The 14,363-nt window shown below is 44.7% G+C and overlaps 1 protein-coding gene across 1 annotated transcript in view; it reads right to left on the reverse strand.

The window, feature by feature from the left end:
* Nucleotides 1-13,533, reverse strand: part of LOC142765290 (uncharacterized) — a 29,753-nt gene extending 16,220 nt beyond the window's left edge. The window contains exon 1 of the mRNA XM_075866024.1: nucleotides 13,261-13,533. Within this exon, the coding sequence (XP_075722139.1) occupies nucleotides 13,261-13,414 (154 nt within the window). The 5' untranslated portion in view covers nucleotides 13,415-13,533. The remainder of the gene's footprint in view (nucleotides 1-13,260) is intronic.
* Nucleotides 13,534-14,363: the final 830 nt, after the last annotated feature.

Consider the following 14,363-nt stretch of genomic DNA (forward strand, 5'->3'; position numbering starts at 1 on the left):
GCCGTACCACAGCCACGTCAGCAACAGTATGCAGTAACCGACTGTCCAATTCTGATGATGCACAGTGTTGAATATTTAAGAAAGAAGACAACGCTGCGTATATAGGCACGAGAGGAGAGCTCGTGCATAGTGTACGGGAACGAACGCCTGGCTAGCATTGATGCGTTTATTTATCATTGAAACAAAGATGTAGCATTGAAGCGGAGCCTTAGCTACGAATTATTTGAAAATACAGCTAAGAAAAGAATACATATCATTGAAGAAAGTCAACTTCCCCAGAACTGCAAGGCATTACAGGTGGACGCTCGAGACGCACCAGCTTTACTTTCATCCGAGTGGCACTACTCGCTGTGTTTCGGCGCACAGTGCCGCCACTTCCCACCAGGTCAGCCATGCACACCGTCCCCTCGCAGCTTATCCAGTTCCGTGACGGTGTCCTCGGGTGTCCTCGGGTCTCAGTTGTTGGAGACCTGCCTGCTGAACACGAGAAGTGGCAACGGTGAGCCAGCCGATTCTGCCGCGATCACTCGGTAGCCACCTTCGACCGCAACGGGTCCGGCCATGTCACCGATACTGGTTGGCGGCAAACAGCCGGGCAATTGCTAAGTGCAGGCTCTCGCATTCGGGCTGGCCTCTGCGTCGTCGGTGCAGCGCCACGCTCATGGAGACGAACAGCATCAGGAGAACTATTAGACTCGCGGCGACGGCGATGGTTGCCTTGGATATGCGCAGCTCGCGGGCCGAAGACGTGTCGCTCTGGCTCTGCCAGAAAAGCTCCGTGCAAGACGAACTGCTGCGAAACATGCGGTCTCGGTGCTTGACTGCCATGTCCCTTGGGCGAGGACTACGAAGCGAGCCGAGTGGTACGCGAGCAGAGGCCTTGCGAAGATATCGGTTAGGGTGGCGCAATCTCGTTCTTGTTCTCGTTCTACTGCGGCTCACGTGGCTCACACCCTGATGATGATGAGGATGCTGGTGACGTCTGATGGATGGCGCTTACCCACAAAGGGGGATGGGCCAAGAACCGGGCGGCAGGATACATAAATGAAACTAAAATGAAAATGAAGCCAATCTGAAAAAGTAGCTTAAAATATTACTACCAAAAACAAAAATGTTTGCGTAGCAAGCGGTCAAACCATCTTTTGTTTTTGAAAGACATAACTACGAATTATGAACTAAAGATCTGAAAAGGTAGGGGTTCACTAGCACGGTAATCTTTTAGTTGCGTTGATGTAATCAAACACAGTGGAGCATACATCCCTGTGGCAGTAACCAAATGAAGGTCCGCCGAGTGATAAAATAATTGGTAGATTTAGTTGTATTCCTAGCTTTTGTAATGGGGCTACTAAAAATCTTTTTCTCTGATAAGAATAACGATGACAGAATAAAAATAAATGTTCAATTGTTTCAATTTTGTTGCACCAAATGCATAGCGATGACGCCTTGAGCCGAGCTTTGTTAAGTTATTAATTTAGTTGTGGAACTGCACAGCGCAATCTGGTATAAGTGACCTCTAACTGGCGAGATGCACACCACTGTTTATTCCAGCAATAGCTCAAATGCTTTAAATCTTTGAATTTATCCAAATTACCTTTTCCCCATCGCAGGCAAGCATTTCGGAACCTTAGCGCTGTTACGTAAGCCGTATCTGGCAAAACTGGGATGGTGGGCCCACCCAGGGATACTGCTGCTAAAGAGTCCGCCATTTCGTTCAAATATTATCCGCGGTGGCCTGGTACCCATAGCAAATGCAGTTTTTTTTACGTTTTTCGGTACTAAATGCCGAAACGTATTCATCAGCTCTGAATTTACTGCCGCAGAAAGTGCATTACAAACTGATAACGAATCTCTAATGATAACTGCTAATGATTCGCTTGAGCGCAATTTGCGTAGGGCAAGAACAATGGCCAATAATTCTGCTATAAATACCGGGGTATAATCTGGGAGTCGAATTGAAAAGGACCAGTCCAAAGAAGGAGAGAAGATGCCATCCCCAGCCTTTTCTTTTGACACAGATGCATCAGTCGCTATGATATTGCTTATCTCTAGGTGAGCTAGATATTCTGCTAACTGGTCATTTAAATACCTATATGCCAATTGTTTCGCGTTATGAGAAAATATATCATCGAATTGTATGCTAAGCATTGACTTTAGTTTGTGTATTGGACCAATATGTTTAATTTTAACATTCAATTGCTGTAGTAACGCTTGTGCAAATACTATTTGCGGGGTGTGTAGTCACGACGAATGGGTTTCAAAAAATAAAGTCGGTTCTTGAATGAAAGCGTAAAATGAGAGTCTTTGGTGTGAACTGTATATCTTTAAGAATGCTTGCACAGTAAGAATTTTAAACCTGTTCAGCAGAGAAGGTAGGCGAGCTTCCATATACAACACGTTATTTGCAGCAAACTTTGGTAGACCCAGACACAAACGCAACGCTTCTCTTTCCAGCAGTATTAGGGGTCTCATTTTATAAGCTGCGCTGCCAGAAAATAATACACATCCGAATTTCATGATGGGCTGCACATAAAGTTTATATATCATTATTAGCACATCTCTTCTTAAACACGCTTTACGGTTTGCAAGCTTCCGTAGCCACCCATGGCCCTTGATGCCTTGGAGTACACATCACCAATGTGACTTCTCCAATTTAATGTGTCAATATATATGATGCCCAAATATTCAAGAGAATTCGCCTGCGGAATGAGCTCATTACTGTACATTAACGAGATGTTGATAGGCTGCAGAAAAGAGAATGCAAGAAGCACACTTTTCTTTACGTTCAGGGTCATATGAATATTTTTAAGCCATCTTTTTATCATATTGAGATAATTTTGTAGACTCTGGTATAATGATTGAAGGTCGGTATTACTTGCAAAGAAAGCAATATCGTCCGCGTACACATATAACTGATTATCCTTAGTTGATGGAATGGAGCTTAAAAAAATGTTAAATAAAACTGGCGACAGGACAGCCCCCTGTGGTACGCCACGTGACTGCTTATATCTATTCGATGAGTACCCATCTTTAAAGCAGTAATATTCTTTCCCTCTTAAAAACTCCGACACCCACGCAGTGATGTAGTTGGGAAAGTGGTGATACTCGATCTGTTATAATAAAATTAAATGCTCAACCCTATCGTTCTCTTTAGCCAAATTTAGAGTAACTAAAGCACAGTATTGGCGCCGACGCCGAGCCAGTTGTATTCGGCTCTCTAAATCAACATGCGCACACCATATTGAGCCACCGGATCTAAAACCAATTTGACTGGGGTTTAATATTGCGTTATAATTAATATATTTCATTACCCGGGCATTCAAAACTCTATCAATTAGCTTAACCAGATTTGACGTGAGTGATATCGGCCTTACATTGTCCAAGGCGTATTCTTTTTTCTGCTTTTTAAGAAGTGGAATCACTTTAGACAGCTTCCATTCCAAAGGTATCCAAGCTTTTCGTCAAAGAAAAATTCACCAGATTAAGTACATCAGTTGGACAAATCTCGAATATTACTTTTATTATTGCATTTGTTACCCCGTCTGGTCGAGGTGCCGAAGGAGATAAGTGCCTTATTATCTCTGCCAGCTCATCTAAAGTAACCTCCTCGAAATCCTCGCCTGTCATTGGGTTCACAATGTGCAGTGGTATAGTTGACATAAATCTATCTTGGAGCCCTTTAGCAATATTTTCTACTAAATCAGAGAGCTCACGGGGGGAAAGAACAGAAGAGTCAGTATTTCCAGCGGGTGGTAACATCTTTTGATATCTTAAAAATCTGAAGAGCGCTTTTTTGTTTTTAGCCCTAGAAAGATACTCATGTCGTTTCATATTATAACCATCTTTTGCTGTACTTACTGTGCGTTTGAAGTCTGCTGCTGCAAATTTACAATCACACCAATTTTTTGGACATTGGTTGACCAGCAGTTGTTTCCATGCTGCTTTCTGTTTTCTATAGCTCCTCATGCACTCTTCAGTCCACCATGGACTAAAAAAACCTCTTGTGGTCGAATCTAAATTAAACGTTGCGTTTCTTACTGATCTTTTTAACACTACACACAGACTCATAGCCCTAATGTCACCTTGTATGTCCTTGCGGTGATCAAAAGTAGCCCTCAAGTCTTTTTCTAATTTTCTATAGTTGAGGAATGAGCCGGCCTTTTCGGCGACAAGTATTCTTGGAAAGTTCAGTACAAAACTAATAGGCAAGTGGTCACTGTTAGTAGCACAGTCTAAAGTTTGCCACGAACATACATGTAGAGATGAGCTTGAAAATGTCAAGTCAATTACAGATTTAGAGAGACCTCGGACAAAGTAGAAGATTGCGAATTTAAACAAGATAAATTCTTGTGAATAGCCCATTCCCACAAGCGTTTTCCGCTTAAATCTGTTTTAAAACCCCAGGCCACATGATGTGAATTGAAGTCTCCAGTGAATAATATACCCTTTCTGGAGGCAGAGAACATATCGTCTAGACTTCGTGTGTCTTGCACGCCGGCTGGGAAATACGCATTTACAAATGACAAGGAAGAAGCGTCTGGTAATATTATGTCTACTATCAAAATTTCGCAATCTGGAGTCACAACGATAAGAGATCGTAGCTTTGTGACTAAACCTAGTTGCTATATCAAGACAGCAAGCCCACCACCTCTGCTAGGTCGTTCCAATCGAAATAGCCGATAATTTTTAGGTAAAACTTCTGGCTGGTTGAAAGCCAGGTTTCTTGCAGTGATATAATATCCGCGGAAAGTTGTGAAGGAAGGTATGATAGGTGTGTGGCTGCAGAAAATATAGATCTGCAATTCCACTGTAATATGGTTAGTGAACCTATTTTGACGACAGAACCGTCGCAGAAACTGCTTGGTCCAAAATGTTTCGCAAAAAGTCTTCTTAGACATGTTCTCAAAGAATTATTTTTTGGATAGATACTTTTTAGATTTTGAATTATGCGAAGAGTTTTTTGATTGGGGAGATCGGGTTCGCTTCAGAGTCTTATGAGATTCCATATCCATATCTGCCCATGCTTCCGAATCATCCGTAAGATCACCGTCTTCTGTTGTTTTGGAAGTCCCTGCCTCAGGAGAAACCGCTCGCTGACGTGTTGTCGCACTTTCTATTTCCGTACGTTGCGATACCAATGATGTCTGAGGAGCCCAATCGTTCGTAGATGCTACACCTATAATTTGAGATAGTTGATTGGAAACCACTTGTGCCAAGCTTTCAAAAAGGTTGTTTGCGAGGGGTTCCATTGCCTTTTCCATAGCCTTCTCTACGGCCTCTGCGATATATGTTGCGAGAGATGCATCCATGGCGGTGGTATTACGTGCTGCAACACCTGCATATCCTTTGGATCTCTCCTGCATTTCTGCAACGGCTTCTCTCCGAGAGCACCGCTTGCGTTCTACAATATCCAATATGGCAAGCTCCCTTTCTTTTGCTGCACAGTCTGCGGAGTCTGCAGGGTGCGCCCCATTACATAAGCAGCACCTCTGTTTCTCAGAGCTGCACTTGCGGCTGTAATGACTTTCACCACACTGACGGCATCTAAGAACTGATCGGCACCCTCTGACGCTATTTCCATATCACCAACATTTCAAACACTGCAGAGGTTTGGGGGAAAGTGGCTCTACCTTATAGATCAGTGGCCATGCCTTAATTTCGGAAGGTCGGACTTTTCCTAAAAAGGTCACTATCACCGATTCCGTTGGGTATTTTATGTTGTCGATTGTACAGGTGCACCTGTACACTGAAATTGCACCCGCCACCGAAAACAAATCGAGCGTTTCTGCAGGTGTCAGGCTTGTGTCTACACCGCGGACTGATTCTTTCGAGCATGCGAGGTGTTCCGGAATAAATGGGCTTACCGGATGCGCTGCGAATTCGGAACATTGCAGGAGCTCACGAATGCATTCCTGATCTGCGGAACAGCACAGGATGCCTCTGCGACCAAACTGGCGGACCTCAGTGATCTCCTGGATATGCAAAGTGGCGTTTCGAAGCTCCACTTGAATCGCCTTTGGGTTCTTCATCGGAATACTGCCCCCATCTGTAGATACCAGCGCCACAGGGACACTTCTCGCTCCACTGCGTAACAAATAGTCTATCGGCCGATCCTTGGCGGGAGTGGAAGCTAACCAAGGGGAGTGCCCTTGGCCGGGGGAAGAAAATGACATCAAAATCGAATTACTCGCTTCAGCTGAGAAAGACTAATACAGTTACCGGAAAATAACGAACTCTCAAAGAACAATAAGGATACTGCCGCCCGATCCTGAGCCCAGGCAGCTTCTTCACAGTCGTGCCTCACAGTCGAACCACTCGAAGCACGACCAGACGCAAAGCGGCAAGCCGCTTTTCGACACCCACTTTTCGCTGCAGCAGCGCCTCCTCTTCTATCAAAATCTATCTTCTATCAAAATCTTCTATCAAAATTAACAGACGGTGCGCTTTTGAAGGCCTTCTTCTTCTTCTCCACACCCCCTGTGGGTGAGCTCCTCCACCTTCTTCTCTCATGGCTCCTACCCAGTGCAGGGGATTGGCTGAGGGAATTGGGATAGCTGTTCTCACGTGCGTTTACGCTTCGTTGTCTTCTTTATCGAACATATACTGAACACCCCGCAGACCTAAATACCACCAGGCCTGTGCGCAACACGCAGCACAGTCACAGCGAAAGCTGGAAGAGTGGCCAGAGCCTTTTTTAACCACTCTTTGGGTAACTACTGCCATCACAATTGCAGGGCACCGATCACGCCATTAGCCATTAGAATTTTTGTGTAGTAGGGAGGCATTAACTACGCCATCCTTCGTCTTTTTACGAAGAAGCATGGTAATTCCTACTTTTCTGAAAAGAATTTGTGCAACATTGCAATGCTGTGGTTGATGATGATGAAGAACTGCGTATTGAAGAATGAGAACAGCTGATATATTAAAAAATGTCTTTTGTTAGATATATATATAAGATCAAGAACTATAGTTTAGTAGGTAATCTATGACTTTTCTATTATATATTCTACATCGTTCTAAGCTCTGTAATCTATTATAAAATAACTCACTTCTTGGCTAATATCGCACTTCGGGTATGCGCCACAGTTAGCAGGTGAATGAGAACAAGAATGAGCTTTTGCAATGAATTGGACATTCGACAACCAATTTGTTACGTAATAAGGAATGTGTGATGCCTCTTCGTTCCTCCGCTGTTCTAAAATGCTTTATTACCTATACCCGCTTTCTCTTCACACGTTTATGCATCAGTGGTGCACGATTTGCAACTGAAGTAGATAGTCTTCTAATAATTAAACTTAATATATATCTACATGGGGACAGTTTGGCATTAGATGTGAATAAATCATTAAACTCCATTAATGTTTTCGCCAATGACCTATTTAAAAAATGTTTCATATGTTTACGTTCAAAGGTTCTAGATGATGTTGAACAAACCAACTTGAGGGCTATGCAGCTTAGGCCAACGCCATTCTTGACATGATTCCTTTCCTTACATCAAGCTTACCTACAAAGGGTTAGTTTGCAATAGATATCCAAGCACCGGCGTCGCTCAGCGGTAAAATTCTAGGCTGACCCGCAGGGAAACAGCGTTCGAATCTCATTAGGTCGTTGTACTTTTTATTTACCTTGTTTTTTACTATAGTGGTTACGAACACCGGCGGAGGACTACTACGGCACACGTGACTCTTGATATCAAAACAGGTTTCACTGCAAAACGACCCTTGTTGTGATCTCATGAGAGCTTTCGCAGTAAAACAGCTAACTGTCACCTTCATATTGTCCTGGGTGATTGCATAAAGGACCCCGGGAGCTTCTTCCACAACAATCAATACAGGAAACGAGGCCTAGTGAAATCTATAGGATATCTTAGCAACACCTATGTTCCGGTAAACAGCAATTGGTGGTGAATCTCCTTGTATCTTGTTTACTGGTCATTCACATTCGTACCACAACTACAACAATAGCCACGTACTTTTGCTAAACAAAATGCGAAATCCAGGTAATGACATCCCCATGCTGAACATTTATCTAAAAAAGACAATGAAGCGTACAGGCACGATAGGAGAGCTCGCGCATTGTGTGCCGAAAAGAACGTTTGCCTTGCATGCACGCGTTTATTGATAATCGAAACAAAGCTCTTGTGTTTTCAAAGCCTTGGATACGGATGCTTTGAAAAGATACATATGAAAAGAATACATATTGTTGAACTTCAAGACGTTAAAGTTTGGCGCTTCTGAGGCACCGGCTCTTCTTTCGACCGAGTACACTCCTCGGTTTTGGTCATCGAGTAGTGCCACCACGTCCCACCTCCTCGGCAATGCACAGCATCTCCTCACAGCTTGTCCAGTTCCTTGATGGCATCATCGGGTCGCCTCGAGTCTGAGTTGTTGGTGTCCCTTCTGCCGAACACCAGAAGTGACAACAGTGACAAAGCCGATTTGGCCGAGACCACTGGGTAGCCGCCTTCGGCCGCGACGGGTCCACCGATGTCGTCGATCCCGAAGTCTGCGGTAAACAGCCGAGCGATTTGCGGGTGCAGGCTTTCGGATTCCTGCCGGCCACTGTGTCGCCGCCGGAGCGCCGCTCCGATGGATGAGAATACGAGCAGGAGCAGTGTGAGACTCGCGGCGATGGCGATGGTTGCTCTGGGTCTCCCAGCTGGTGGACTGGAGACGCCTCGCTCTGGCTCTGACAGAGAAGCTCCGCGCCAGACATGGTGTGGTGAAACATGCTGTCTGGAAACATGACTGACGCGTCCATTCGGCGACAACTGCGAAGTGAGCTGAGCGGACCGCGAACTTAGGCCTTACGAGGATATCTGCAAGAGTGGAGTGAATAGACAATGATGATGCCTTAAATAATGGCGATGGTTTCCCTTGGTCTCCGCAGCTGGTGGAATGGAGAAGCCTCGCTCTGGCTCTGACAGAGAAGCTCCGCGCCAGACATGGTGTGGTGAAACATGCTGTCTGGAAACGTGACTGCCACGTCCATTCGGCGACAACTGCGAAGTGAGCTGAGCGGACCACGAACTTAGGCCTTACGAGGATGTCTGCAAGAGTGGAGTAAATAGACAATGATGATGCCTTAAATAATGGCGATGGTTTCCCTTGGTCTCCACAGCTGGTGGAATGGAGAAGCCTCGCTCTGGCTCTGCCAAAGAAGCTCCGTGCCAGACATGGTACTGTGAAACATGCTGTCTGGAAACTTTACTGCCACGTTCCTTCGGCGACAACTGCAAAGTGAGCTGAGTGGACGGCGAACTTAGGCCTTACGAGGATATCTGCAATGGTGGGAGCGAGTAGACGATGATAATTTCTTATATATGGCTCATACTCACTCAGGGGGATCTTGTTCTTGTTTTTGTTCTCCTTCTGTGGCTCACATTTACTGTGGGTGAGCTTCTTCTTTTCCTCTTCTCATCCATGCCTCTCACCAGATGCAGGGGATTGACCGAGTGTTAGGCGAATTTTTTAAGTGTTTTTTTACAATATATCTCGTATAGGTTAGGAATAGGTAATACTACAAACTTAATTACAGAATATTAGTGTTTAAATGTTTGAAAGCATAAACATTTAGCTCAATATTCTTTTTTTCTGAGTGATAAATTCCTATATGGAGTAGTAAACATCCCTGTGACTGTAGCCCCAAGAGAGAGGCACCAAATGAAAGAACAACTTATTCAGATATTTTCAGACCCAAGTTTAGAAAAGGTGGGGCTATGAATCTTCTTCTCAATGATGTGTACCGGCGACAGGATATAAAGTAATGACTTATTGCTTCGTCCTACTTACAGAAGAAACACAAAGAAGACGGCGCTTGGCTTGTTTTATGTAGGTAAACGTTGAAGGAGCGGTTTTCTCATGCCTATAGGCACCCGACAGTGAACCAGAGGGCGCAACAAAGCTCTTTGGGCTGCCTCAGCATTGTTGGTACCGACCGCCAGGGATACTAAGAAAATGGAACGTTCGCTGAACACAGTGACACGCTGAAGTGTCAGTGCCCTTTTTGGCACGTTTTCAAAGAACGCTTACTGGGCGCTTACATAATCAGCCGTGACTCCCTTGCTCACCTATAAAAAAGAAAATGTCATGCACGCGCAAGTTCGGTTTTGCTGCGTCTACTCGCTAGGCTACGCATTGGAAGACACGTTTTTGCTGTGCCTACCCGCTAGGCCGTATGTTCCGGCGCTACCATCCGATCTCGTAAACTGCATTGCCAGGTGCCTATGCACGACGTTGTTGTCGTCTTTCTCGAACAAATATTCAACACCCCGCAGACCTAACTACTGCCAGTCCTGCGCAGAATGCGCAGCGCAGTCACAGCAAACGCTGGAAAAGTGTCCCTTCAGCGCCTTTTTTAAACACTGTTTGGGTGACAGCTACATGCACAACTGCAGGGCTTTCACTACGCCTTATATCATCATAACTATTGTGTAATAGGTAGACAGGCATTCACTTTCCTTCGTTATTTTATGGAAGACACACACACACACACACGCACACACACACACACACACACACACCGCGATAACTTGAAACTATAGTTGCAAGCAAGCGCTGTCTTTGTGTGTCTTTCTCTTTTTTGTGTCATTGTCGTGGTGCGTTATACCCATATGAATAATGAACCCCAGCCAACTAGCCCGGCAACGTGCCTTTGTAGTACCCGCTACTCACTTGCAAGGAATATTGTGCAACTTCTGATGTTTTTAGCTAATGATGATGAATAATTAGGCTTGAAGCTTTTGTGAAGGGTCGGAGCATTCGACGACTCACAAGCCACTCAATTCACATTTAGTGACGCGTGGTTGTTCATTTGCTGTTCTAAAACGGTTTTTCACTCACATAAATGCCATTCTTTTACCGACATGTATCCTGCCTACGGTCAGTTTGCGACGGAATTCGAAGCACTGCCGTGGCTAGTGGTAGAGTATTGGTATAAGCTCGCAGGGGACCTGGGTTCGAATTCCATTATGTCCTTTATATATTTAGTTGCTTAGTTTTTTTTATTTCGCGAGGTAATGGTAAGGGACACCATTGGCCGCAGTGGTGGATGATGGCGCCAAAAACAACCTTTGTTGTGATCTCATATAGCAGCCTTCGCTGTAGGACAGGTGGCTATCTCCATCTAGTCGTCTTGCATGAGTGGTTAATGAAGTCTGGGAGTTTTATACCCAACATTTATTACAAAAAAAACGTGTTCGAGTATTATGTAAAGGATGTCCAAGTAACAATAAGTTCTGGTAAATAAGAACTGGGAGTGAATTTTTTCTGTCTTGTTTACCATTCATTCGCATTCGTATGAAAGCCACAGTAACAAATCGCTCTTTTTGCGTAAGTGACCACCCCAGTTCATTTGTTGTGGTATACCCGTGCTGAATATTTATCTATGAAAGAAGACAACAACACGTATTATCACTATAGGCTACCTCGCACGTATTGTGTCCAAAAGGACATTTTCCTAGCGTAGTCGTTCTTTTTTATTGTCACCATACAAAAAAAATTGGATTTTAAAATCATTTCCTGTAAACGTTTTTAAAAACTCAGCTAATAATATTGTTACTGCATATGTGGTTTGGGTGTGATTAGAGAAGAGGACATTCGGCTAGCAAGGTAGACCTCCGGCGCACGACACCTTCAAGTCTACCGGTACCCCACAACGGAATAAACACATTTCTAATCGTATAACAATATGTCGAATATGTTGAAGAAAGTCAATTCATTTTGAACTGCGAAACGCCAAAGGACGCTTTAGAGGCAGCGGCTTTACTATAATCCGAGTACACTCCTCGTTGTTTGTCATCGCGCAGTTCCTGCCTACTACACAATGATTTACGGCGTAGTAGGTACCCTGCAAATGCGCTTGCAGCAGCTAGCCAAAAAGTGTTAAAGAAGGCTCTGAAAGACTGCTCTTTGAGCTTTCGCTGTGACAGTGTTGCACGTAGGCGTGGGACTTTTTTTCTATTCCAGTTTTTTTGGACAACACCATGTGCTTCAGTGTGTACAAATTTGTCGAAGAAAAATATTTGTGAAACAAAAGTATGATAGCAAACTAACTAGGCCACATGTGAAACAGGTTGAATACGGCCATATTGGTTGGTTGTTGTGGTTTAACGATTGCAGACGCAGCGCCTGGTAAATGAATACGGTTCATTTTCCTTCGAATAGCGGCGTAATTTCGCTCACTTTTGATTCCAAACTGCTTTTTTTTATTTCACGTTACAATAAGGAATTGCCCCTATATTTATTACAAATATTTTGAAAGTAACAGGAACTTAGGCGCAATTTACTATACCGGGAAATCTAACTCAGTTCCATTGTCTCGATTTAGTTCTTTTAGAGAAAAATAATTAACCATTACACGTGTTTACCTGCAGTGTATATATATAGGGATTCACAGATCATTTGTCGTATATTAGTGCACGTTTATTTAGAGGAAAAAGCAAGCACGCAAAATTTAATCATAGGTGAACAATACGTATCACACGGCTAACTCACGATCCCAATTTGGTTATGAAATACAGCAAATGTTTAATTATTGCGCGCGTGCGCAGCATTAATCTAACCTAAAATTCAGGTGAGCCCTTGAATTTCACCTAAATTACCTGGGGTAATCAGGGTGAACAGTGGAAGTGCCTAAGACAAGCTGGCCGACGTTTCTAAAGGCAGACCCATCTTTCTGAAAGGCACCTTGTCATCCTTGACGTGCTAATTTTAAGGGAGATAAAGTAGTGATCCCAACTCACCCTGATTACCCCATTCACCTTGATTACCTCACTATTTGTAGGCTCCCAACTTGATTTTGGACCTAACTAAACTGGAATTTGAATGTCACCTGCTTTATCTTCTCAGTCGTTGTATTAAGCCAGCCCCTCAACCAGACGAAGGCCTCGTGAACCTAGCATGTTTTTGCGTTGCCTCCGTGATTTTGGGAACTTCAATTGGTTTCGCGCTGCATTCCCGTTCTGCGCACTTTTGATCAAGCTACGATGTCATGTGATGACGGTGTCATGTGACGTCACAAGACGACACGGCAAAACTTTATGGCGCCATAGCGACGTAATAAAATGGGGAATATATGAGATCTTGGTAATGCCAACACGTAGTGATTTATCATATCCCAATACCGCGGTACGCCGACAGTTAATTTTCATGTCTGATGAGGCATCTGAGGCGTTCGCATCATTAGTGAGGCTGAGCTATCGACTACAAAGGTAGCATGCCTTGCCTGCTTTTCTTTCATGCCTAATGCTATCAATTTACTCACCTTGGTGAGGACGTTCTGCAATGGAGGCGACGTCCATGCCTAGCCGCAGCGCTTGGACGAAGAGAAATTTTCCGAAAGATGGTGCTCCACAAGCGTCGCAAGTCCTCAAATCACTCGCGTCGTCGGCACACGACACGAGAATCGAACGCACCATCCTTTCGTCAAAAAAAAAAGCGTTCCTAGGAGTCGAGGTTCAATAGTAGCCAACGCAATCCACCGATGAAGCTCGTGCCAGCCGATTTAAAGCACTACAGAGACGAGATGCGACCGCACCCCACCAGCACCACGTGTGTTGTGAGCCCCGGCAGCCACGTGCTTTCTCAGCGCGCCGCCCCGTCCCGAGAGGGAAGAGAAGGTGGAGAGAGGGAGAAAGAATGGGGAGAAGGCATGAGTCCTGCGTTTTCCCTCTCGGAGAGTTGACGCCACGATCAGCAGTTGCGCTCGTTCCGTAGAGATTACACGCCGCGACTAAGATATCCTTTTCTTTCGGGGTATTTGCGAATGTGACGGGCTTCAGTGTCGTTCACGAACAGCTTTGCTTACCGAATTCGGATTGGCGGACAGGGCTGCGCAGGATCAATGCGGTAGTGAGGAAAACATTACGCGCGCCCTTTTGTGATGAACTCCCAAAGAAAACAGCTTTCGGTGACGTTAGCACGAACCAATGACCGACCACTTTCGGAGCAGCCTATTTCGGAGTGCCTCAACGATCGATCTTCCAGCCAGAAGAAAGCGCCGAAGGTGGTGCTGAAGTCTCTGCGCCAGACCAGACTCTCAAAATGACTGACACCCCTGAGCAATAGTGTGCGCACGTTTTTTTTTTTTTATACCATTCCTCTCTTTTCTTTTGTCCTCGTTGCCTTTCTGCCTCATTTCCCTTTCCCCAGTTCAGGTTAGTAAACGGGAAATTTTCCCGATGGAGGCGGAAATGTCGAGGCCCGTGTGCTCAGATTTGGGTGCACGTTAAAGAACCCCAGGTGGTCAAAATTTCCGGAGCCCTCCACTACGGCGTCTCTCATAATCATATAGTGGTTTTGGGACGTTAAACCCCACAAATCAATCAAACGGGAAATTTTCTTCTGAATAACCTCCTTACGTTTCAA

This window comes from Rhipicephalus microplus, chromosome 6 (assembly GCF_043290135.1).
Source record: "Rhipicephalus microplus isolate Deutch F79 chromosome 6, USDA_Rmic, whole genome shotgun sequence".
NCBI classification, from domain to species: domain Eukaryota; kingdom Metazoa; phylum Arthropoda; class Arachnida; order Ixodida; family Ixodidae; genus Rhipicephalus; species Rhipicephalus microplus.